The following is a 26,211-nucleotide window of genomic DNA, read 5'->3' as shown; positions in this document are numbered from 1 at the left end:
TTCACTTGTGAATAGCAGTCGAGCTTGTTTTTCCTGTGTGTCCCACCCATTAGCTGCAGGCAAGTGCAGAAGCAGAGCTAGTGTAAGTTTACTGAAGTTTACCTTTTTAGTGTTTTCAGTTGTAAAGTTTAATTTCTTTTCTCAGTTTTTTTAATGCTCTAAAAATGTCCATTCTTAAAAAACCTAATAGCCTCTATCTTTCCTTCAATGGCCTCAGTATTTAAACAATATGCATACTATCCATATCCAAATCCAATCCTTTATGCAAACATGTCCACACTTTACGATGTCCTCACTTTTTTGCAAAACTCCAGTTTTGCAAAACGTCTTCAAGTTGCATACATTACCAGATGTACCTAGCTCTCCGAAAATGTCCCCACAAGTCTGAAAGTCAAATTAGTCCCCGGAAAGACGGAACTAAACCAGCAAATACACACACACACACACGCACACACACACACACACACACACACACACACACCGTTGCCTCCAGCTGAGTTTGGAGGGGAGTGGCGGAGTCTGAGATAAAAAGTTTTTTTTGGCTTCGGAGGTTGGGCAGAGAGGAGTCAGGGGGGTGTGGTCACCAGCTTCCAAAAAACGAACGTCCTCTGCGCTCTGGTAGCAGTGCGCGCTGGGGAGACCGGAGCGGACAGGTGGAAGGAGACAGCGGCTCTCCGCTGGGCTTCCTCTCTAGAGCTTCTGCGGCTGCACTTTCCTGCTCTGATCATGTACGGGTCACACCAGTCGCTGAACATGGGCCACCGGGCCGGCTCCAAAGGCGACCTGGTTGGCGGAAGGAACTACAATTACGCGCGGAGCGACATCGCGCAAGGAGGCGGTAATGGGTTCGAGGTGTTCACGGACGGATACAAAACCTACACTTTTTCGAGGTCCGATACAATAGGGGGCGGCATGATGAGCGGCATGGGAAGCGGAACGGGAGGCGGAATGGGAGGCGGCATGAGGAGCGGCACGATGAGCGGAATGGGAGGCGGCACGATGAGCGGAATGGGAGGCGGAATGATGAGCGGAATGGGAGGCGGCACCATGAGCGCAGTGGGAGGCGGAACGATGAGAATGGGGTATGAATTCATTTTAAGTTTGGATTCTCTGAGTTTTTAATTTACTTTTGCCGCTTTTTACGCACTTTGTTGCACGCGCTGCAAAGACCTGTTGCGCAGTTTTGCTGTACTCTCTGCAAAGAGCATGCATGTCAGTCTAAAGAGCTGTTGGCCATTAAATATTAAACACGACAGCTTGTTTTATCCCGGTGTCCATTTCAGCTCTGCACGTCCTGCTAAGGCTTCATTTACCAAGCAAATACATGGTGTTTTGCAGGGATTATTATTACAAACAAAACATTTTGTTCTTCAAACTCCACAGCTGTGATCTCTGGACTAACCTGACCTTTACACCTGTTTGCCTGTGTTCTGAAGCAGTGTTTAATGCTGCACTCAGTGATTCTCTCTGATCTCCAAACAAATTCAAATAAAGCTGCAGCTTCTTTACAACTGAGTTGCAAGCAAACAAGCTGGCGTGCCCTTATAACTTGTTTACTGAAGGAGTTACCACATTGCCTGACCCTTAAAGTGCAGTATTGATCCCACTCATGGTTAATGAAACAAAGCTGTGCTGTGATGTGTGTCTCAGTGATGATGACTTACAGCTCATGTGTTTTGAATATATATTTTTTTAATTACAAGTCAGCTTCTTCTTTGCGCTGCAGCTTCCCTCCCTGGACAGATTTATAGTCTCACACTGAGCTGCCGAGCTCCCTCTGCTGCAGCATCAACACTCACTCTTTATTCCAGAGACATGCGTGTCAGCTTCAGACCTTTCACACGATCACACGCAGAGGAAATGTGTTCGCTGTGGTGCTTTGGAAACGAGCAGGGACACGATCACACTGAGACTGTGTTGTTCCTCTACGATGAGTTATGTTAAAGCTGGAAAGAGTCAAGAATATAATGTGGTCTGTGAGCCATGAGATTATTTTGAAAAACGAGAAAAATTAAAATGAACAAATGTTGCAGGATAGGAAGGTTTTTATTGACTTTGATATGAATATCTTCTTTATATATGCAAATAATAACATCATAAAATTTGTCTTAACCTTTTATTGACTGTAAAATAATAAAATCATTATCTGCATGGCAGCTCAATATGAGAACTCTTTTACTTTGCAAATATTTAACAATAAAAATAATTATAATGCGTAACCGTGCGTTGTCATGCAAAATAAATAAATGCAAATGAATGTAGAGCCGATCCAGAATGAAGTGCATGCATTTTAAATGTTAAGACATAAAAATAAAAACAGTTTCAAAGACCTCCCTGTCCACACTAATAAGGTCACTGCATTGAAACCCATTTGTCTGATTAATTTAGGAAGTACACAGCCCTTTATCCAGTTATTAGCATCAGTGACTGCATTAGTCTTTGCAGGAAACAGGTTTATAAATATGTCTAAAACTACCTGTGAACTATAAAATTGTTAACTTTCTTGGAAACTGCAGTGCCGCCAGAAACGTGTGCATGGCTGCATCTGATACAAAGGACAAGACATTCATCCTAACCACGTGGTGTAAACCTAGAGGTTCTAAACACAAACCACAAACCTTCTGGACGGTAAATACACGCAAACTACACAGTCTGAGGAATAAAATTCAGCCTGTGGTGGATCTCATTATGACTCTTTGACCCATACAACACGTCAGAAGAGGTCAATAGTTCTCACAGTTAAAGCCTTACATGGGAAAGTAAACACGGGAACCGCTGGTGTGAATGGTGATATTTTGTTGAAAGGTGAAAGTAGAAATAATCTGTGTTTGCTTTGCTGCCCCCTGCAGAGCCTCCAACATCACCAGCATCAACCAGAGAGCTGCCATCCTGCAGAGCCAGTGCAACGAGTACCTGAGGAAAGCCGAAGCCTCCATTCAGTCTGTGAGTCATGGTTTTCTTTGGGATAGAACCTGTTGGACTCTTCCTGCAGCAGTGCAGATATAAATCTGTTGGTATAGTGTTGCTGCTTGTCCTCCGCTGGCAGAGAGATGCCGGAAGAATGAATGAAATGTTGTGCGGTTATAATCGCAGGCTGGGTAATAGAAACCAGGCACGTAATGAAAGTTTGTCGGTCTCTGGTGCATCTGAACCCCCTGCAGCGATATTTCAACCGTCGACCCGCTTTACAGAGTCAGAGCTGGTGAACTTTTAGCCCACTCCTTCTCGGATTAGTGTTGAGCAACAATTCTCGTGAATGATTTGTTTTTCCTGCGAAGCTCATCAGAAAACAGTTTGAACGACGTGATTTATTGGCCTGTTGACTTGTATCACCAGCTATGACCCCTCCTCACAACTGTGCTACCCCTGTTGTGTAACATCTGTGAAATATATCACAGCCACTTCATCCAGTTGTTCCAAAGTTGTGAAATTATCTTCTTATACCGAAGGTTTTTGGCATTTCTACTGGATGTGCTGCATAGTGTTTTGAACCGAGAATATGGTTCTTGCTGCAGACTTGAGTCTTTGCTTCAAGTCGTCCCGTCTCTCTTCTCTACGACCCATATAATAAAGACAAAAAAATGCCTCAGAAATAACTTTTAATCACCGGTGCACAGGTTTAAAAATGTAAGAATCCGTCTGTTTATACGCAGGATAACTAAATGTGTAGTTCGTTTCCTGGACACCTCTCAGTGTTGCGTTCATGTCTTGCAGGGCAGTTCACCTGGCGAAGCTGAGCATTACATGATGTTGGCTAAAGAATCCATCGACAGACTGAAGAACTGTGCAGTCGACCTGAGACAACTGGGACAACCCAACGAAAACGTAGTCAGAAGGTACGAAAGGATTCGTCCTCATTTCAAATCCTTTTTTGTTCTCCTTTATTATAGCTAAAAATATACTATTCAAATGCCTTTTATGTCATCTAAATCTGTAGCTTAGAGATGTACAGTGACCAGCTGAAGGGCGTCCACATGGCCATCAGCGGCACCATGCAGAGGAGGAGGAGCACCAGGGGGAGCTCCGGAGGTTGGGAGGAACCTGGAAGGAGCTTCCATGATGCTATGGCCTGGATTGCTCAGCAGAAGGCAAGTACAGACACACACACACACACACACACTCAGCTACAAGCCTAACCTGAGCCCATAGCAGCGTTTCTACTGTGGGAACTTTCCACGAGGATTAAAGACATTTGGAGGAGTTCTGGTCTCGACCTAACTGTAACTACCTTTTAGTTAAATGTGCAATCAATTCATTACTTGAAGCTACAGAATAAAATCTATGATAGAGGAACATGGACGCAGAGAAAAACATCTAGCAGAAAGATGAGACAGCAACCTGCAGTGAGAAAGTCTAGGTCTATTTACACAGTGTCATCTGATTAATTGGCCAAATCTCTGGAAAGTTCCTTGGAGTGTTCCTGGAACTAAAACATCTGTGGACTTTTGGTTGAAACACAGATTTATTCCAGTTTAAACCTTCAAACCGAAAAAGATGCAGCTAACTTTTTGTCTTTTAATAGTTTGTGCAGAGGATTAAGTTGTCGGAATAGATGAAGAATTTCACAAGACAATTGCACGATGCAGGAAATTGTTGCAAAACCAAAAAAAAATTCATGAAGATGGTCAAAAACACAAAGTAGCTGTGACGTTAAAAGCCCTTGCAGCCTCGCCCGACTCTCGGTTCAGGCAGCGCAGCGGTACTGATTTGTGATCTCTGCCAACTAATGTCATCATGAAGTTGATGCTCATACATTTAACTGTTTTCTGCGTGCTGCCAAAAACGACTCGTCTTACCTCAGGCATCGCTGTTTTGCATATTACATCGTGTTTACGGTACAGCAAAGCCTTCGGGATTTTTTCAGATTTTGAGAGGATAAGAAAGGGTGTGACTTTAATTAAATACTGAACAAAGAGGCATTTGTGATCTGATGATTAAACATTAAACATGAAAAAAAAAAGGTGTCTGCAGATGTTGAAGTTAAATTCAAATAAAGGGAAAAATCTTGATCATGGTTAAAGCTCCGTAGGGAGTTTCTAATTAGGCCACATATTTAAAAAAACAAATAGTGATTTTCACTATCTTTGCTCATCAAAAAACGCAAAGGCTTATATTTTGTCAACATTTGTTCCTTTCGTTCCAAAGTGTTTGACGCATAGACTGTATAAACAAGGACGGTGGAGCTGGTCCTCAAAAGCCAAAGCAAGCAGAGCTCCCCCTGGTGGCTGGCTGCGGTATAGGTCATAAGCTCCACCCCCTCCATGTTAGTGGATGGGACTTGGGTCGAACTAAAACACTAAAATACGCATCAAATAATTTTTTCTCAAGGATGGTTTCACTCTCGGACCGTACTGGGCACATTCTGGCTCCAAACTCGCAAGATTGTGCCGCCCGTATCCCCGGGAAAATAGTTTGGCCATTGCAAAGAAGTGGGGATGTGTTGTCCATATTTATATACAGACTGTGGTTTGACGTATGAATTTCAGCCTCAGATATCACAACGATGCCGCGGTGACCTGATTACCCAATGAACCATGAAATGCAGCCTTCAGAGAATCTGTCAGTATGTTTTGTGGATATCACAAACAAAAGACAGTGTGAAGTTGGCCTCTTAAGAGCATTAAAGAAAGACAGACTTCTACGATGACTTTTAAAATCTTACAGAGGTCATATATATAAAAATGGTGTCAGTGCTCGCTGACAGATGCTGTTAAAGCAGAATCCTGTGAAGATACCGCATTGACAGAGCTTAGAGATGAAAGCATTCCTCTGTTGAGTGTTGTTTCGTTCGCTGCATTAAAATGTTTAACAGAAATAGAAAATGAAAGCCGGTTCAGTGTCGTAGTCTGTGGTTAAATCTTTTCTTTTTCCTGGTTAATTCCTGAGATGTTTGACCTAAAGTGGCTCATAAATCCTCCGAAGAACTTCTTGCATTACCACCACCTGCCGGCGACAATAAACGCTTCTCTTCAGGTTGTTCGGAAGGTTTCGGCTGCACCACGATTAATTTCTGCTGTGGGATTTTCTGTGATTTTAGCGTCTGATTGAGACGTCTCCCTGGGGCGATGATCCTGAGGCCATCGAGCAGCAGCTCCTCAGCCACCAGAAGTTTCACAGCTCCATCCAGAGGAGCGTCGAGGTGGAACGAGCCAGAGACGAACTGGTGGGTTCATTTTCAACTTAGTATTAAAAAATATATATGAATGCCTTTGTCATTGAACAGTTCACAGCCTCATGAAACTATTCTGGGTTTAAATTTGTTATAATTTAATTAGTATTCTATTTTATTAGACTCCTAGTAGTAAGTGCACGTTATACCCCTCACCAAGATGGACCCTCAATTCTATAAATCTCTGAATAAAATAAAATGATTTCAAACAGTAAATCAGATAATCACGGATCACATGAGGATGAGACACTTCAAGACATCCCTGCAGAAAAAAATATCAACACAATCGAGCACTGAAACATTATTTTATGAATTTAATTTAGATATTTTAAATCTAAAATCTAAATAAAGCTTTGCTGATCGTTTCATTCTCGTCTCTTAGCGCATGAAATCAGACAAAGGAAACCTTCACGCTTTGGATCGGGAGTGGGACAGCCTGCAGGTGAGCAGAAACTTTAACGCTCGCCGCTGGCCGCGTCGTGTGTTTCCTGGCCTTGTTTTTAAAGTCACTCTCCTCTTCCCTGTCAGCAAATGTCGCACGGTCGCAGCGAGCAGCTGCGAGAGCTCCAGCAGGTCCTTCAGGAAATCTCCAAAGGGATCATGTGGGTGAACGACAGGGAGGAAGAGGAGCTGGTGTTTGACTGGGGAGACAAGAACATCGACCAGTACATCCCCAAGAAGCAGGAGAGCTACTCGGTCAGTAAGGCGCACCGCACCTGGGAATTGACTTCATTCGACAGAAAAGCTTGTTTTAATTTCAAATGTTAACAGCTTCATTCTTGTTGATTAGCATTCTTGGCAATCCCGCGAGCCTAAGTGGAGCTAATTGTCTTTTATGAAGTTAATCTGCATCTCGTCAGGGAGCAGTCATCTGTGACAGATTAGATTTTGGCTGCTACTGTCAGTCGTCCGCTCAGAGCGAAAGCCGCAGAGCTTCTTCCCTCTTTCTGCCTCCGGATGTTTTTCTGTGTGAACACTGAACCTCTTCTTACATAACAGAAACTGATGAGCGCCCTGGAGATGAAAGAGAAAGACCTGAATAAACTGAAAGCCAAAGTGGACACTCTCCTGAAGAACAACCACCCGGCCTCGGACAAGATTGAGGTGGGGACAGACGAGAGACGAGTGTTTATGTGCAGAGTTTCTGAGTGTGCAGGTATGAACAGAATGTTGTGCTTTTTATTTTCCAGGCCTACAGGGACACGCTGCAGACTCAGTGGAGTTGGCTTCTTCAAATTACAAAATGCATCGATGTTCATCTTAAGGAGAACGCAGCTTACAGCCAGGTAACTTAGGTGTACAGGTACAGGTCCGTCCCTGAAGTGGCCAAAAAAACTAAACGACGAAGTGAATAATTTATTGTGAAATGAATAAACCCGCTGACAGTAGCTCCAGGACCTCCTTGTAGGCGGTCTCCTTGTAATTGATGAAGCTGCTCAGTATTTAGTTTCATCACAAACACCCTCCCCAGGTGGTGAGGATGATTTTCTGGAGCAGACAGAGGCAGAGCTGTGGTTCTGTCGGTGATGGATTAAATGACTCTCTGTTCTGTGTGTAACTCTAAACACGTGTCATGTTTGTGAGTACATTGCTAACAAACTGAGTCACCTTTCTGGTTTACTGGTTGGGTTACATATTCCCATAGCCAATATGCTTTTTTCTTCTTCAAATCCTGGTTTGGACGTGACTGATCCGGCGCAGGATTCCCAACAGAAACACAAAGGTTCTTCTCATACGACGTTATTAATCATTCACTGTCACGTCACGCTGCGCGGAAGACAGATCCTGACACCTCTCATCTCTCTGATGATTCAATTATTCTGTTGTCTGAACAGCAGCCTCACTAACCAATAAATAGCTCTGCTTTTTAATATTATAGGTTAATATTATATATAATGAAAGAAAATGGATTTATGCAAGATTACAGCTATATTTCTGCCTTTGATGCTGAGTGGCGTGTTCAGGAAAGGAACTGTTTTGTCTTTGCTGGTCATTCGACGTGGTGTTGCTGTGGGTCTGGGGGTTGAGCAGGTTCAGAGGGTTAGCGGTCCAATCCTGAGATGCAACGGGATGCAAGTGCTTTGACTACTAATAGGTAGAAAAGTGCGAAATAAATACAAGAGCATTTACCAAAGGCAAAAATCACCTCTGTATGACATGAAACATCACAATTATGCAGATGACACCCACATTTACTTTGTCGCCAGTGACTGCAGTTCCCCAAATTCTATCTAGAAGAACATTAAACAAATAAGAGACTGGATGTGACTGAAGTGTCTCTAGTTAAAGTCGGCAGGAAGACAGGAACCACCGAGCTAAACTTAGACGACCAAGAACAGCGCCAGAAATCTTATTTACACACATTTTAGCAGAGGTAGTTTCATTTCAGGTGTTTTGCCAAATACCTCATCAACTTTTTCTGTTTCTTGAAACCAGTCTAAAAGTGTAAATGTGTGGGTTTTTCTTTTTTTAAAACTAGTTCTTTAAGGAAGCCAATGAGACGTACAGCGCTCTGCAAAAGGACCATGAGGTGGTCCGTAAGACGTTCGTCTGTGACAAGGAGTCTCCTCTGGAGGACCTGCTGGATCTCCTCAAGGCCCTGGAGGTATGAAAGCTAGATTAGACGACACATCTGTTGTCTCTTGCCAGTTCTGGGTTGTATATTTCTTTACATAACTGGTTATTATCACACTTTTATACTTAGAATAAGCTCACAGCCGCGGCTGGACAATGTCACATCTTAATCACCAAGATAAAGTTTGCACAAGGATTGTTTTAGGAGCTCATTCAGCATGACTGAGCTCTGTTCCTTTACTAAGAGACAGTTATACTGGAAAAATTGTGTCAAAAATACATGTTTTTAAAATCTATTAAACTTTTTTATCCTCAGAACGAAAGGGAGAAGTTCAAAGACCACAAGCGGCAGGTGAAGCACCTGGTCAGCAAGTCAAAGAGCATCGTGAGACTGAAACCCAGATACCCCGAAGACAAGAGCGGCACCGGCGTCATCGTCAAGGCTCTGTGTGACTTCAAACAAGACCAGGTCGAATCACAGTCAGACACTGTGTTTATTTAAATGTGAATCACTCTGCGGGGACGTTACAGTCTCCTGTTGATCCTAACTCGTTTGGTAATAACATACATTTTTCCGCTGCGCTGCACAGAAGGTGATCTGTAAGGACAATGAAGCCATCCTCAAGGACAACGGTCAGCGGAGTAAGTGGCACGTGATCGGCCCGGGTGGACTGGACATGTTGGTGCCCTCTGTGTGCCTGATCATACCCCCTCCTAACCCGCTCAGCATCAGCCTCGCCAACAAGTAGGAAACACAAACACTTATTGATGGTTTTATAACTTTGTCTTTTTTTTTCTTTCACCGTAAGCAAATGTTTGTATTTAATCTCTGTCTTATTCAAAGGGTCGAGCTGTACTACGAGTCCATCCTGTCCATCTTGAATCAGCTCTACATCAACATTAAGAGCCTGATCGCCTGGCAGTACTGTCTCCTGGATATCAGGCATATCAGTTCGCTCACCATCTCCATGGTAAGGGATGGATAAGCCTCATGCAGCATATGAACCCTCGAAGAAAAGAGCAGAAAATGAAACTTAGATATTAATTTAACGTAAAAAGCTCCTGTTGTTGAAGACGAATGTTGCGATTTTTGTGAACTAGACCAAAACCAGACATTCATTCATTCATCTTCTGTAACCGCTTGTCCTCTGGAGGGTCACTGGGGCCTATCCCAGCTGCCATTGAGCTCCAGTCTATCTCAGGGCTAACACAGAGAGACAGACAACCATTCACACTCACACCTACGGCCAATTTAGAATCACCAGTGAACCTAACCAGCATGTCTTTGGACGGTGGGAGGAAGCTGGAGAACCTGGAGAGAACCCACGCAGACACAGGGAGAACATGCAAACCCCACACTGGTCGGCCGATGGATTCAAATCCAGAACCTTCTGGCTGTGAGGCATCAGTGTTAACCACCACGCCACTGTGCTGCCCAAAAACAGTCATTTATATTGAAATTCTTTTTCCTTTTTTTGCCTAGAGTCAGACGAGAATATCTACGGAATAAATATGACCTGAAGGCATCGGCCACATAGCTTAGCTTAGCATAAAGACCGCAAACCAATATGATTAAGTGTGGTATTAGCAGAGGTGGCAAAAGTATTCACATTCTGTACTTAAGTAAAAGTACGGATACTTGTGTAAAAACATACTCTGGTAAAAGTACTGATTCAACTCCTTTACTCAAGTAAACGATTTTGTCATTCATGAAACAATACATCCATGGATAATTGCATTGGATAATCTAGACTAAACTGACCAGAGCATCTGGATAATTTTTAATAATAAATTGAGGGCTATTGGGTTGTTGTTGTTTAAACCGAGAGCTAGCTAGCGTTAGCTATATACGATCAAAACAAGCCTGTTTTTCCAACGTAAGGAGTAGAAAGTACAGATATTTGTGTACAAATATAGGGAGTAAAAGTAAAAATGAAATACTCAAGTAAAGTACAGATACCTGAAAAATCTACTTAAGTACGGTAACAAAGTATTTGTACTTCCCACCTCTGGGTATTAGTGATTGTCAGCTCTTTCCTTGTGTTTCCAGTTTTTTTTTTTTAACAGCTGCAGGATGCAGTTTATATACTAGCATGAAAGCATCCATCCATCCACTATCTGCCACCGCTTATACTGTTGAAGGTAGAAGGTAGCACTGGGGGCTGGAGCCTATTCCGGATGTTATTTGACAAGACGTCTCACAGGGCTGACACAGAAAGACAAGCAATCATTTACACTCACATGCACCTACGGACAATTTAGAATCACCACATAATCTAACACGCAATTTGGACTAATTTGGAGCGAACCACAAACACGCCCAGTGAGAACATTCAAACTCCACTGCTGGCCGCCAGGTTCAAACCCAGACCCTTCTCGCTGTGAGACGACAGTGGAACAAACTGCAAACCCTAAACTGATTCCTTTAATTAAGTTTAAAAGGCAAATCAGTGACTTTCTAATCAGCAGGGAATATTTTTTTAAGGTTAATATTCCTTTTATTGTCATTTTAGAGTACATACAATGAAATTCAGAAGGAAATACACATGTAGCGTATACACGTGCACACGCAGCTTATGCATACACAATAGTAGTAATAGTAATATCGAGGTAACACGGCTCAGGTTAGATAATAATGCACAAGTTGAGGTAAAATATTATGATGCTCTGTAGGTGTATTTTTACAGATAACACAATATATACAATACAATGACCACATGCTAAAGCCAAGGGGTGGATGCAGCTGAGATTGATCAGTACTGGTGATCGGCATAAAGCTCAATCCTAACTAAAAAACGATCAGCTGTTTCTCTGGCATCGCCGCCTGATTCTAGAGAAGCAGCTCAGATCATCACACTATTGACAAAGATGTGCACTTACCTAACCTTCACTTACGTTCTCGTTTTACTGGTTCTGACGTATGTTTGTATGTGTCCCGTTAGCTGGCCAAGATGCGTCCTGAGGAGTACCGTCAAATCATCAAGGACATGCAGACTCACTACGAGGAGTTCAAACAGACCAGCCACGGCTCCCAGATGTTTGCTGATGACGACAAGAGGAGCATTGAGACCCAGTTTACTGGAGCCCAGGCCCACTACGACCAGCTGGTGGTGCAGCTGCCTGTTTTCAGTCAGTATATGTAGTAACTGTCACCTATAAATACAGCTGTAACAGTAACACTTCAATAGTAACATCTACTACTTTCTCTCTTTACTTTGTACTCGCTTGTTCACGCCACTGTTTCTGTTTCTCTGCAGTTGCACAGCAGGAGCAATGGCAGCAGCAGCAGCAGCAGCAGCAGCAGCGTGTGATTGTAATTCAGCAGCAGCAGCAGCAGCAGCAGCAACAAGCCGCAGCAGAAGAAGAAAGACGGAGAGTGGAGGTTAAAAAGCAGGCGGAAAGGAAAGCGGAGGCAAAGAAAGAGGTGGTATCTAAAGAGCATGTGTCCAAGAAGGAAGTAGTGAAAGTGACCAAGTCGGAGCAGGTGAAGAGGAAGGTGTCCTCCTCGTCTCATACCTTGACAGAGCTGCACGCGCTCAGACTGAGGCTGGAAGCCGCCGAGGGCACGCTGATCCAGCACGTTCATATCTGCATCGGAAGCGATGGGGTGCGAGACTGTGGCTTCAAGATCACTGAGTTAGAGGTGAACGCAAAAAAAACCACAAGCGCGTAGCGTGAAAACACGGCCCTGTGTTCTTTGCACTAACTGTTTTTGTTTCTTCCAGACGGTGCAGCACGATGTCGACTTGATGCGCGACGAGTACATGCGTTTGAGGGAGCGTATTTTGAAGGAGCTGGAAGGCATGACCGATTCGGACAAGGCTCAGTTCCTCCGCAGCGAGATCAATGTGATCAACCAGAGACTGGGAAGTCTGGAGAGCAGCTCGTCAGCATTCGTACAGCGGTACAAAAACACAAAATCACTGATATAAAGATAAAGATCTTCTTAGCAAGGACTAAATGACCTACTTCATACTTGAAAAATGTTCTTAAATGTTCTTAAAATATCAAAACATTTCTCAGAGTAAATAATCTGTTATGCGAACATATATTTGTCATAAGTCTGTGTATGTTGTTCATTTAAACTACTAATACGTAGGTTACGTCTAATAAATTACAGTCATTTGTAGCTTTGAATTTGACTAAGAATAATAAATATCAAAAGATCCACAAGTAGCGTCAATATCTTATGCAGAATATCTCAGTAATCCACAGTAGGTAATACAGTGTATTGTATATTTCTTTGTTTATTTGAGAAACAGGGTCCATTCTGGCCATCTTTACGCTGGAGATGCCATTATTTAATGAGAGAATCTGCTGACTTCCAAGGTGGTATCGTCAGTATAAAACAAAAAAGCAGGGGGACCCAACATTGAACCTTGGGGGACACCTTGACCAACATTTTTAGGGATTGATTGGAAAACTCTGGCAAAACACTTAATTTAGGATTAGCAGAAGAATCCAAATACATTTAAATCTGTGTAATCAATCAATCACAAGCTGAACAAGCTGCAAGGTCTAAATGTTGTGGCCAAGACACCTCCATTTTAAAGATCAAAATGTTCTTTTCCGGCAAATTTTTTCAAATCAGAAAATGTTATGTCACACAGTTCTACCTAAAACTGAGCTAAAACTACTCGTCACTGACAACAGCACGGATGTATTCCATCTTATCTTCTATCTGACCTTAACCTCTAATCGACCCCTTTATCTTTATCAGGCTGCGGGCCCTAAGGGACATGCTGGAGAGCGTGGAACAAGCTGAGGACATTGTGAAAGTTCATGAGGCGAGACTGACGGAGAAAGAGACCACGTCTCTGACTCCCAGTGAAGTCGAGGAATATATATCGACCCTGCAGGTATTCTAAAATATTGCATATCCTTTGAATTTGTTATTATTTCCATCTCCGACGAGATATCGCTTCACATTTAGGACTGTAGGCGATTACTGCAAAGAATCTGTTGTGAAAACTAACCTCTGTTCAGTCAGCTGCATGTCCGACAAGCTGCAGCTGGGTCTGAATACCAGTGCATGTTAGTACATGGCTCAGTGGTCGTGCATCAGGTTGAATTAGAACAACTGGTGTGAGAAGGCCAGCTTTAGTTGTGCCATACATATGTACTACGAGCTGTACTATATACACTGAGTTGCTATCCACTGCCACTTGTGACGGGCGTTCCCTGTGTGTCGTTGATGTGTAGCGCATTAAAGCAGAGTTGATCCAGAAGAAAGACATCCTGGACTCTATGGAGACAGAGCTGGGCAAGGCGTACCACTGGAACAGCCAGGTGGGCGACGCCTTCCACAGGTGTGACATGATACTGTCAAAATTCACAGAGCAGGTGGGCTTGCTGTCAGACCGCTGGAGACGAATTCTGGGACAGATTGACACCAGGTGTGTATAATTTTAATATTCACTTTACACCAACGAATAAAGTCTGTGTCTCGTAATGATTAGCTATAATTTGATGACTTGGTCTTTGGGGGCAGTGGCCAAAATGTGGAGGTTTCTGGTGTAGATAGTGGATATCTGGAAAGCAGAACGCCACATTTTAGCTTGGTTGCTGACGGGATATGTCACGGTACTTAGCTTTTTTTGCTTTCATTTGGACGTTTACTCAACCAGTCCTGCTCAAATGTAATTGGTCAATGCTTTTCAGACTACAAACGAAAACCAAAAAGCTTCCAGGACCAAAATCTTGTCCCTGAATGTTAACTATTTACACTATTTATCTGCATGCATTCAGTTCAGATAAATTCAGATCAATTTATTTGTCCCCAAGGGGCAATTTAAAAGTCCATAAAGTAGCTAAAGAAATAGACACAATCGCAGTCAGAAGACACAACGAAACACAAAAACAGCACACACAGTACAACATACAAATAATTTATAAAGTGTTTTGTGCATTCGTGCATTTTGCAAAAATGTATATGCTGTATTATGTGAGTATCAAAGTCTACTTGTTTCCGATAATAGAATATTTTGAAGTTGAAACTGAAATATATTAGTACAGATATTGTAGACAAACTGGCGATAACACGATAACTTTCTTCAAGTGTCTTAACTGGAGGTGGGTATAAATCAGAAGGCAGGAAGGGTGTCTGCCTTGTGATCAGCCTTTTAATCATTCGCTCCATGTCAACGCGATTTATTGTGCAATTTTGTAAAGCACAGGTGAAGTCTTTTTCACAAGCCTGCACTGACATGGAGCTTTGTGTGAAACTCTCTCTGAGTTGCAGTTTCCATTTAAATTAAATTCTTGCCTTTTCTTGCCCAGACTCCAGGACCTGCAGTTGTATCTGCCTCAGCTGCAGCACTACAAGCAAACCAGCACCACTCTCATTGATTGGATTGATGTCACACGGAAAAAACAAGACGCCCTGCAGGCCACCAAGATAGACAGCGTCCAAGCCCTGAAAGACCACATCAACAAGCAGAAGGTCTCCTGCTTAATCCTGCGTTATCGTTGATCTTGTTTACTGTGTTGAGGGTCTGTTAACACCTTAGACACCTGACATGTTTATTATTCTGTTGTTTTATTTTCAAGGCTCTGAACGCAGAAATCAAGGCGAGGAGGGAGACAGTAGAGAGTGTGCTGAAAGACAATGAGACCTGTGTGAACGCTATCAAAGTAAGTATTGTATATATAAAAAATATACATTTCACACACATAAAAAATGTAAATCTCCCGCTTTCATTGTTTATTTATTACAGGACTATGAAACAGACCTTGCCTCCTACACCTCTGGTTTGGAAACTTTGCTCAACGTCCCCATCAAGAGGACAATGCTGAGTTCCCCGTCAATGGATCTGCATCAGGAGGTTATAAAAGAAAACAAATAAAAAGTTGCCTCTCATTAAAATACCTCACCGACCGTTAGCATGTTGTGCCCTAGTAGTATGTGAAACGTTACACTCTTTAAGTTCAGGGAAGTGACAGGAGACTATATCCAAATCTGTCTTCGTCCCAGGCTATACAGCTGCAGACTCGCTACATGGAGCTGTTCACCTTGTCCGGTGACTACTACAAATACCTGGGAGAGTTGCTCAAAAACATGGAGGAGCTCAAGGTACTGATCTTCTGCGCTGAATGTTTTCTTTGTGATGTGTCTTTTGCTTTTTATGAACGTTTACCAGCAACCTGCTCAGGGACTGTGAACAAACTAAAGGTTTGGGTGAATCTTATCTATGATATTGTCCCTGATATAGTTAGATAAAGTTAAGTTTTTAAGTTAATAAAACACCAACTGGTGAAGCGGAACATTTAGAAGTTGGCGGAGACCAAAACTGAGCTAAAAGGAGCTAAAAGAAGATGTTGGCAACACCATATCAACTTGGTTCTGAAAGGGTGATAATCAGCAAATATTGTTTGTCACTTGCCAAGAGCAGCTGCTGCCCCCAAGTGGCCAAAAAAAATCAACCATGAAAGCCTAAAAAAAACTCTGATAAAATCTACCTGACTTCTCTCCTCTCTCTGTTTTGCTTCCAGATGCGTAACACCCGGATTGATCTGTTAGAAGAAGAACTTCGCCTGCTGAGGGAGGACATCCAAGACCGCGACTCCAAGAACAAATCACTGGAAGATGCTGTTGCTCGTTACCAGCTGGAGCTGTCCCAGTCCGCGAACCAGCTCCTGTCGATGCAGGAGGTGAAGCAAAACGTGGCGATGCAGTGCAATGCCACCAAGGACAGTCTAGACAGCACTCAGAGCGAGCTGGCAGACCTCAAAGATCAGGTGACACGCCTCAACTACTTGCTGGATGAAGAAAAGAGGAACAGGAAGCTGGCAGAAGAGCGCTATACTCAGCAGCAGCAGGAGTATGAATCAGTGCTGAGGAAGAGGCAGACCGAGCTGGAGACAATCAGCTGGGCCAAGGTGGACGTTGAGAAGACTGTGTCAAATAAGGAGCACGAGAATGAACAGCTGCGGCGGCAGCTGGCTGAGGAAGCAGCAAAGATCAAGGATCTACAGAACGAGTTATCAAAGGTAAGGAGCCAATGCAGTATGGAAATAAATAACATAAAGGTCAGCTACGAGTCCCAGATCCATGCCAGTCGCACAGACGTACAGCGGCTGTCTGCCCAGAGGGATGAGGATACAGCTGAGCTCCGGCTGCAGTGTGACAGGATGGAGACAGAGAGGAGGAATCTGGAGGAGGAGCTCAGGAGGCTTAGGATCACCATCGCCCAGGCGGAGGAGCAAAAGAAGAGGGCAGAGGAGGAAGCTCAAAGTCAGCGGGCTGTGATCATAGAGGAGGGGCGCAGGAGGAGAGAACTGGAAAGTCAGATAGAGATGCTGATGAGGCAGAGAGAGGAAGAAAACAACCAACATAGAGAAGAGCTGGCTGGGGCCATGAAGAGCCTGCAGGAGAAGAGCGATCAGCTGGTGTATGTCACACACAGTCTAGAGGAGGAGACCCGCCGGAGAATAACCACAGAAGAAGGGAACAGTGTGCTTGAACAGTCTCTGGGCCAGCTTCAAGTGAAGTTGACTAATTCTGCCGTTGTTGCGACCCAGCTGAGGGAGTGCGAGGACGAGCTTGAAAAGATGCGTATGGATCTGCAGAGAGAGAGCAGAGAGCGATCCAGAGTAGAACAAAACATGAACAGGGTACAGGCACGCATTAAGGAACTCCAGGCTGTAAGAGATGCCCTGGAGAGCCAGGTGGAGAATTTGAGGAAATCTAACCAAGAGGAAGTTGCCAGACGACGACAGGTGGAAGCAGAGCTGGAAAAGACAACTATAACCTTGACAGAGTACACCAGCACCGTCACTGCACTACGCCAAAGCCAAGAACAAACCAGCAAATCGGAAAAGAGAGGCGAAGAAGAACGTCTTAGGTTGCAGGAGGAGCTAGAGAGAAGCTTGAGGCAAAACAATACTTCTGCAGAGCACGTGACACAGCTGAGCATGGAGCTGAAAGCCCTTCAGCAACAACTACTCCAGGAGCAGGTCCGAGTCAAAGAGGCAAACCTCAGGAATGAAGGTCTTTTCAAAACTATTGAGGACAAGAGTAAGGCACTGAACGAGAATTCTGCTGAGCTTCAAAGGCTGAAGGAGATGACAGAAACTCAAACCAAAGAGCGGCTGAGGCTGGAGGAGGAACTCAGGGCAGCGCGGCTCGATAAACAGGAGCTCTTGAAATCTAAACAAGGACGTGATGATGAGCTCTCGTCGCAGATTACTGCACTGGAGCTGCAGCTGCAGTCCAGCGAACGCAGCGTTAAAGAGTACCACAACCTGGTGTCAGAGCTCTCCTCTGAGAGGGAAAAACTCAAGCTGGAGACTGAGAAAATATACAAGCAGGCCTCCGAGGTACATGGAAGTTTGGCTCTTAGTCCTGGACTACTCTCGTCTTTCCAAATCAGAGTCCTCACTTGGAAAATTCATGTAGCAGTCGCTGTCTTCGCTGAACCTTTGCTTGCATTCTGGAAACCCTGTAGATCCTTTCTAGACCTTTGCAGACCCCGCTTCAATTTGAGCACATACATCTGTATGTGTTTGAATAAACCTGCATGTCAATCACTTGCATGCAGATGTAAGCTATGTCTCTCAGCCTCTCGACCTCCCCAGCCCGCTGCCCCTTCCTGTCTATATTGTGCAAAGTTGTGCAGTGTGCTTGCTATTTTCTTTCCATTACTTCTTTGGTTTAGAATGATCAACAGCATCAGTGACGTTACTGGTAGTGGCCCCTGTGGTCTAACACTGTCTGATTGGTTACGACATTGTTGTAGCTTACCATTGGTCTTCAAGTCACATTTTGCAAACTTTTGAAATTGCTCTGATACACTTGAAACATCCACAGTTTGGAACCAGTCAATTGATTTTATGTATCAGGTTATTTTGAAAATCTGCAGAATGTGCATAGTATTCATTCTGTTTGTTCTGCTGGTCTTTTTCTGTAAACAGTGTAGTGTCAATATAGATTTTTGTCTACTGGAATGGGAAGGTAGATTTTACGTGTTAGGATATTAATTGTACTCTTTATTGTGCTTGACAACTGTAGCACCAATTTTTATACGCTTTTACTTCCCATTCTGGTAAGACATTTTCTAGTTTTCTTACTGTTCTGAAGAGAATTATGCAGAATGCACACAGACTTGCCTTTTGTATTTTGACCTTTGTTAACATGAATGCAGTCTAGTTGTCACTTTTGACGCTTCAAATTAAAATGTGAGCCCAAATAAATCACCTCCTTTTAGTATACTGCTGCTAGAAATGTTTAGAAGAGCAAGTTTGTGTGCAGTTTCCTCAATTCACCTTCTGCTTCACTGATTCAGTGACTGTATACTGTAATTTAAAATGTAGTTTTGTAGTTGTTCTTCTACACTGTAAATTTATCAACCTTTTGATTTTCTGCTTTTTCTCTCTATTTCTCTACAGACAAAAGCCATGGTGCAATCCATTCAGTCCCAGTACAACGAGATTGTAAGTGAGAAAGAAACTCTGCTGCTGAAACTGAAGATGGCCGAAAAAGACAAAGAACACATCAGCAGACTAGAGGAGGAACTCAGTCGCATTAAACTCTCCCAAGAGTCTGAGCTTCGCAATAAGCAGCGGCTGCAGGAGGAGAATGAGAGGGTGAAGAGGGATTTCAGTTACTGGAAAGATCAATGTGACAGTAAACAGGGCATGATCAGGCAGTATGACTCAGACAAGGAGATTCTGGAGAGGGAAAAGAATGCTTTGAAAAGTGAGATAGAGAGGCTGATGAGGGAACTCAGGGAGCTGGAGGAGACCTATAAAAATAGGCTGTTAGCTATCCAGAAAGAACTGCAAGAGGTGACCATTGTCAGACAAACCCTGGAGACTGAGCTGAAGAAAGCTAAAGAGCCCCCAACCTTGGATGCTTCCACTTTGATTTTTGATGGAGTCCGTAAGCCAGTCACAGCAAACCAGTTGCTTGATTGTGGTGTTTTGGACAAACCAACATTCAGCCAGCTTGTGAAGGGACATAAGACTGTCCCTGAAGTGTCTGTTGACAAAAAAGTCAATCTGAAAGGCACAGGCCCAATAGCTGGGGTTTTCATCGAAGGTCCAAAATCTCCAGGCTCCATTACTAGACCCCTTCACAAGCTAACATTCACTGAAGCCAAGAAAGAGAATCTGCTCCCGCCAGATAGCATTGACTTGCTATTGGATGCTCAAGCTGCTACAGGCCACATCATTGACCCCAGAACCAACCAGAAGTTGACTGTTGATGAGGCGTGTGATCAGGGTGTGGTTGATGATGAAGACAGAGAACGGCTGCTGGCAGCAGAAGCTGCCGTGGTTGGATATAGTGGCCCACGCTCAAGCAAACCTCTTTCAGTATTTCAGGCCATGAAGATGGGCCTGATTGACAAGAACACAACACTGCGAGTGTTACAGGCCCAGGAGTCTGTGGGAGGCGTTCTAGATCCCATGCTCAGTGTCTTCCTTCCCAAAGATACAGCCATTGAACGTGGCCTAATTGATGAAAGCATTTCTCAGGCTTTGACTAAGAGGCCAGCACTCTACCTGGATCCAGAAAATGAAGAAGGTGTAACCTACATGGCAATGAAGAGGAGATGTAAGGTAGAGCCACAAACAGGCCTTCTGCTTCTTCCTATCCCCGAAAAGGCAGATCCCTCCAAACTTGTCTTTGATGGTGTTCGGAAACCTGTCACAGCCAAGCAGCTCCTTGATTGTGGTGTTCTTGACAGGCCAACATTTAAGGCTTTAGAAAAGGGGAAGAAAACTGTCCCAGAGGTGTCTGTAGACAAAAATGTCAGTCTGAAGGGGACTGGGCCCATTGCTGGAGTTGTAGTTGGGAGTCGAGGCAAGATGTCTTTGTCAGAAGCCAAGAAACAATTGCTACTGCCAGAAGATAGTGCTGATTTGCTGCTGGAAGCCCAGGCTGCCACTGGTCACATCATTGACCCAAGAACCAATCAGAAATTGACAGTAGAGGAAGCATGTGCCAAAGGAGTGGTGGATATTAGCGATAGAGACAGATTATTGGCAGCAGAGGCTGCTGCTGTGGGCTACAAGGATCCTAATGTAGCCAAGCCTCTTTCAGTATTTGAGGCCATGAAGAAGGGATTAATTGACAAGAAAATTGGGGTACGTCTGCTCCAGGCCCAAGAGTCAGTAGGAGGAATTCTAGATCCTAATCTTAGTGTGTTCCTGCCTAAAGACACGGCTATAAAGCGCAACCTGTTAGATGAAGACTTCCGTCGTGTTCTAAGCCAGAGTCCTGAATGTTACCTTGACCCAGAAACTGAGCGTGATGCAAGCTATGGAGCTTTGAAGAAAAGATGCAAAATTGAACCTCATTCAGGTCTGCTACTTTTGCCAATCACTGAGAAGCAAGATCCTTCCAAATTGATTTTTGATGGTGTACGTAAGCAAGTAACAGCAAAGCAACTGCTTGATTGTGGGGTCCTGGACAAACCAACATTCAACCAACTAATAAAGGGTGAAAAAACTGTCCCAGAAGTGTCTGTGGATAAAAAGGTCTTTCTTAAGGGTACAGGATCAATTGCTGGTGTTGCAGCTGGACCTTTAGGGAAAATGTCTCTATCAGAGGCGAAGAAACAGATGCTCATGCCCCCAGATAGTGCAGATTTGCTGCTGGAAGCCCAGGCTGCCACAGGTCACATCATCGACCCCAAATCCAACCAGAAGCTGACAGTAGAGGAAGCATGTGCTGAGGGAGTAGTGGACAATAAGGACAAAGGTAAACTCTTAGCAGCAGAAGCTGCTGCTGTGGGCTTTAAGGATCCTAGCACAACCAAGCCTCTGTCGGTGTTTGGGGCAATGAAGAAGGGATTAGTTGACAAAAAGACTGGACTACGTCTTCTGCAAGCCCAGGAATCTGCTGGAGGTATTCTGGATCCCAACCTCAGTGTGTTCCTTCCTAGAGACACAGCTATAAAGCGCAACCTCCTGGATGAAGACATATGTCGTGTACTAAATCAGGGTCCCAAGTGTTATCTTGATCCAGATACTGAGCGTGATGCCAGCTATGGGGATTTAAAGAAAAGATGCAAAACAGAGTCTCACACTGGCCTGATTCTTCTACCAATCACTGAGAGAAAAGACCCTTCCAAACTGATGTTTGATGGTGTCCGTAAACCGGTCTCAGCACAGCAGTTGTTTGAATGTGGTGTCCTTGACAAGCCAACATTTGACCAACTCGTGAAAGGGGAGAAAACTGTCCCAGTGGTTTCCATGGAAAAGAAGGCATGTTTGAAAGGCACTGGGCCCATTGCTGGGGTTGTAGCAGGACGTCAGGGAAAAATGTCTTTGTCAGAAGCCAAGAAACAGAAGTTGTTGCCTGAAGATAGTGCCGATTTGCTACTGGAAGCCCAGGCAGCCACTGGTCACATCATTGACCCTAAAAATGATCAGAAGCTAACAGTACAGGAAGCATGTGCCAAAGGAGTGGTGGATATTAGTGATCGAGACAGATTATTGGCAGCAGAAGCTGCTGCTGTGGGCTACAATGATCCTAGTTCAACCAAGTCTCTGTCAGTGTTTGAGGCAATAAAGAAGGGATTAATTGACAAAAAGACTGGACTGCGTTTGCTCCAGGCCCAGGAGTCAGTAGGAGGAATTCTAGATCCTAATCTTAGTGTGTTCCTGCCTAAAGACACCGCTATAAAGCGCAGCCTGTTAGATGAAGACCTCCGTCGTATTCTAAGCCAGAGTCCTGAATGTTACCTTGACCCAGAAACTGAGCGTGATGCAAGCTATGGAGCTTTGAAGAAAAGATGCAAAACAGAGCCTCACACAGGCCAACATATTTTGCCAGTGTCTGAGAGGATTGACCCGTCCAAATTGATCTTTGATGGTGTACGTAAGACAGTTACAGCACAACAGTTGCTTGATTGTGGGGTCCTGGACCAGTCAACATTTGGCCAACTAGTAAAGGGTAAGAAAACTGTCCCAGAGGTATCTGTGGATAAAAAAGTCTTTCTGAAGGGTACTGGGCCAATTGCTGGTGTTGCAGCTGGGCCTTTAAGAAAAATGTCCTTTACAGAGGCAAAGAAACAGAAAATTGTGTCAACTGAGTGTGCCACCAAGCTATTGGTAGCCCAGGCAGTCACAGGCCACATCATCGACCCCAGAACTAATCAGAAACTGACAGTAAAAGAAGCATGTGCCAAAGGAGTAGTGGATAAGGAGGATGAATCAAAGCTGTTTGCTGCTGAGGCTGCGGCTATTGGTTATAGAGACCCAAATACTGACAAGCTCGTGTCAGCAGGTCAAGCCATGAAGAAGGGATTAATTGACAAGGACACAGCACTATGTGTACTCCAGGCCCAAGAGGCCGTAGGGGGGATTTTGGACCCAGGACTCAGTGTATTCCTACCCAGGGACACTGCTATGAATCGAGATCTCATAGATCAAGAACTATGCCAGGCCTTGAATCAGTGTCCTGAGTGTTATCTTGACCCAGACACCCAACAAGCAACTACATATGTATCCCTGAAGATGAAATGTAAAACTGATCCAAGCACAGGTCTTTTACTTCTCCCTGAACCGAAGAAGCCATTGACCGTCCAGGGGCTTAGGAGCGAGGTGTCAGTCACAGATCTGGTGGATGCAAACCTGCTGAAACGATCTGATATGGACCAGCTCAGCACAGGTAGACTGACCAGCAAAGACATTGAAGACCGCCTGCACTCTTACTTGAGAGGTTCCGCTTGCATAGCAGGAGTTTATGATGAGGCCACCGATAAGGTTTTGCCAATCTATCAGGCCATGAAAGATGGGGTGTTGCGATCTGGGACCACTCTGGAGCTGCTTGAGGCCCAGGCTGCCTCAGGTTTCATCGTTGATCCTGTCAATAACCTCTATCTGACTGTCAGTGATGCCTACAGTAGAGGGCTGTTTGGGCCAGAGTTTAAGGACAAACTGCTCGCAGCAGAAAAGGCTGTGACTGGTTACAGAGTACCTGGTACAGACAAGATTATCTCCCTCTTTGAGGCCATAGAAAGAGGTTTAGTGGAGAGAGGTCATGGTATACGTCTGCTTGAGGCCCAGATTGCCAGTGGTGGTATCATAGATCCTGAACACAGCCATCGCATTGATGTGGAAGTAGCCTACAAGAAAGGCTACTTTGATGAGAAAATGAACAAGATCCTGACTGATGAGGATGATGATACTAAAGGTTTCTTTGACCCTAACACACAGGAAAACTTAACCTATTTGGACCTTAAGAAACGCTGCATCACAGACAAGAAGACCGGCCTCATCCTTTTGCCAATCGTGGACAAGAAAAAACAAGAGTCAACCCAAAAGAACACTCTCAGGAAGAGGAGAGTAGTAATTGTGGACCCAGAGACTAATAAAGAGATGACAATACGTGAAGCGTATGACAAAGGGTACATTGACTATGATACCTTCCTGGAGTTGGCCGAGCAGGAATGTGAGTGGGAAGAGATCACTATCACTGCTCCGGATGGTTCCGTGGGGTTGTTTATCATTGACAGGAAAACTGGCCGACAGTATGACATTAATGAGTTGCTTGCAAAGCGGGTAATTGATGAATCAGTTTTCCAGCAGTATAAGTCAAGAATCATCACGCTTACTCAGTTTGCTGATATCATCTCCAGCAAAGCCAAACATGGATCAACACTACTATCGTCGTCATCATCATCATTATCATCAGCAACTTCAGGACCATCAGCCAACTTGGGCATATCATCAGTGACAACATCAACTTCGAGAACAGCAACGTCTTTGGATGCATCTTCAGGGACATCAACTTTAAGAACATCAGAAACCTCAGTTCCATTAACATCAGCTTCGAGAACAGCAACATCTTTGGATGCGTCTTCAGCAAAATCAACTTCAAGAACATCAGAAACCTCAGTCCCAGCAAAATTGAAATCGTCCTCATCATCATCATCATCATCAGCTGTGTCAAGATCCTTATCACCTACTCTCAGCAAGATGACCACAACAAGAACTACCACTGTCTCACAGCGAAGCACCACAGTCAGCAGTGTTGCTCAAGACTCTGCCGACTCCTGTAAGCATATAGCCAGCATATCCATTGCTCTAGATTCTCCCATTGACACAGTGGGTGAACAGGAGCCCGTGGGTGCCATTTTTGACACAGACACTTTGGAAAAGATATCCATCACAGAGGCTTTAGATCGTGGTCTTGTGGACACCATCACTGCTCAGAGACTGCTTGAGGCCCAAGCCTGCACTGGAGGAATTGTCAATCCCACAAATGGCCAAAGGCTCAGCATCCAAGAGGCTTCCCGCATGGGCATAATAAATGATGACATGGCCCCTAAGCTTAAGCCTGCCCAGAAAGCCTATATTGGTTTTGAAGATGTAAAGACCAAAAGGAAGATGTCAGTTTCAGAGGCCATGAAGGAGATGTGGCTACCATATGAGGCAGGTCAGAGATTCATGGAGTTCCAGGTTGTAACAGGGGGACTTTATGACCCAGGACGGGGCTGTAGAAGAACCATAGAAGATGCTTTAAAAATGGGCTGGCTGGATGGAAGAACAGCCCAGAAGCTCCAAAACATCAAAGACCACACAAAGAACCTAACATGCCCCAAAAGCAAACTTAAAATCTCATACAAAGACGCTCTGGATAACTCCCTGGCGGAGGAAGGCACTGGGGTGAAAATGCTGCAGGCCTCATCTATGTCTTCCAGAGGAATCAGCAGTCCGTACAATGTCTCCTCTGCCCCAGGATCCACCACGGGCTCCAGGAGTGGCTCACGACGAGGCTCTCGCAGGGGAAGTTTGGACCTTGGCTCCTTTACATCCCCAACTTCTAGTCTCTTCAGTCATAGTAGCTTCACCTCCTACTCCTCCACTAAATAAATCAAGAAAAAGAAAGGGTTAAAATATAATAGGTGTGTGTGTGCACGTAGAAAATTAAAGTATTTTCAAAATGTTTCATAGTTTTAGCTTGATGCTTTGGTGATGCTGTGCTTAAAAATATGCTTTAGTTCAATATATCATTGGAACATTACATAGACTTATTTTTAAACGGACCTAAGTATTAATGGCAGCCATCTTAAAGTATTTTGATTGAAAATAAAGTATATACTATAACTGTTGGTGTCCCCTAAATAGGGTTGGAAATGATATGCCATATTTTTTTCTTAGCAAAAACTTTGTAAAATCTAATTTCTTTATGCTTTTCATTGCAAACCTGATGATATTGTCTGGTTGGGAGCAGAGTTGGGTGACATATATTTGCTTAACCGCTGTTTTTTTTGTTTTGTTTTTTATCATTAAAAAAGGAGTTTTAATCATTTGTCAACCATTAGTTTCTTGCTGTTTAGTGCTTTCTGCAGTGTAACACTTTTTCACTAACTAAATAAAACCTGAGTGACTTTTTGCTCATGTTGATTCATGTCTCGTCTTGTTAATTTCTTTTTGCTAAGTCTGTTGCTGTAATTTAAATATATACATAAATGCACACTGGCCTATGCATTTCTAGAGTAAAGTAATGTCTGTCT

The 26,211-nt window shown here is 43.9% G+C and overlaps 1 protein-coding gene across 2 annotated transcripts; it reads left to right on the top strand.

The window, feature by feature from the left end:
• Positions 1-634: 634 nt before the first annotated feature.
• On the top strand, positions 635-26,101 carry dspb (desmoplakin b). Of its 2 annotated transcripts, none has more exons than XM_084548319.1 (24): positions 635-1,082; positions 2,850-2,943; positions 3,715-3,836; positions 3,938-4,088; positions 6,038-6,163; positions 6,552-6,611; positions 6,698-6,865; positions 7,169-7,273; positions 7,360-7,455; positions 8,649-8,774; positions 9,060-9,212; positions 9,334-9,488; positions 9,588-9,714; positions 11,686-11,872; positions 12,001-12,386; positions 12,469-12,647; positions 13,464-13,602; positions 13,946-14,139; positions 15,023-15,185; positions 15,293-15,376; positions 15,460-15,567; positions 15,717-15,815; positions 16,235-16,732; positions 19,130-26,101. In XM_084548319.1, the coding sequence occupies exons 1-24, from the start codon at positions 727-729 to the stop codon at positions 25,565-25,567; spliced, it is 10,314 nt and encodes a 3,437-aa protein (XP_084404445.1). In that variant the 5' UTR covers positions 635-726; the 3' UTR covers positions 25,568-26,101. The 2 variants fall into 2 exon arrangements, with proteins under 2 accessions (XP_084404445.1, XP_084404444.1); XM_084548318.1 differs by having other exon boundaries at positions 16,235-18,061.
• Positions 26,102-26,211: the final 110 nt, after the last annotated feature.

Source organism: Chelon labrosus (genome assembly GCF_963514085.1).
Source record: "Chelon labrosus genome assembly, chromosome: 7".
Lineage (NCBI taxonomy): Eukaryota > Metazoa > Chordata > Actinopteri > Mugiliformes > Mugilidae > Chelon > Chelon labrosus.
Note: the sequence above shows the minus strand (reverse complement) of the source record. Positions and strands in the feature narration are given on the sequence as shown.

What these genes read in the sequence shown, in the direction of transcription:
- dspb (XM_084548318.1), top strand. Translation starts at nt 727, where the DNA reads ATGTACGGGTCACACCAGTCGCTGAACATGGGCCACCGGGCCGGCTCC. An exon ending in ATCTCCTCAAGGCCCTGGAG is followed by an intron (nt 8,775 to 9,059) that starts GTATGAAAGCTA and finishes TTTTATCCTCAG; the next exon opens with AACGAAAGGGAGAAGTTCAA. An exon ending in GGTGCAGCTGCCTGTTTTCA is followed by an intron (nt 11,873 to 12,000) that starts GTCAGTATATGT and finishes GTTTCTCTGCAG; the next exon opens with TTGCACAGCAGGAGCAATGG.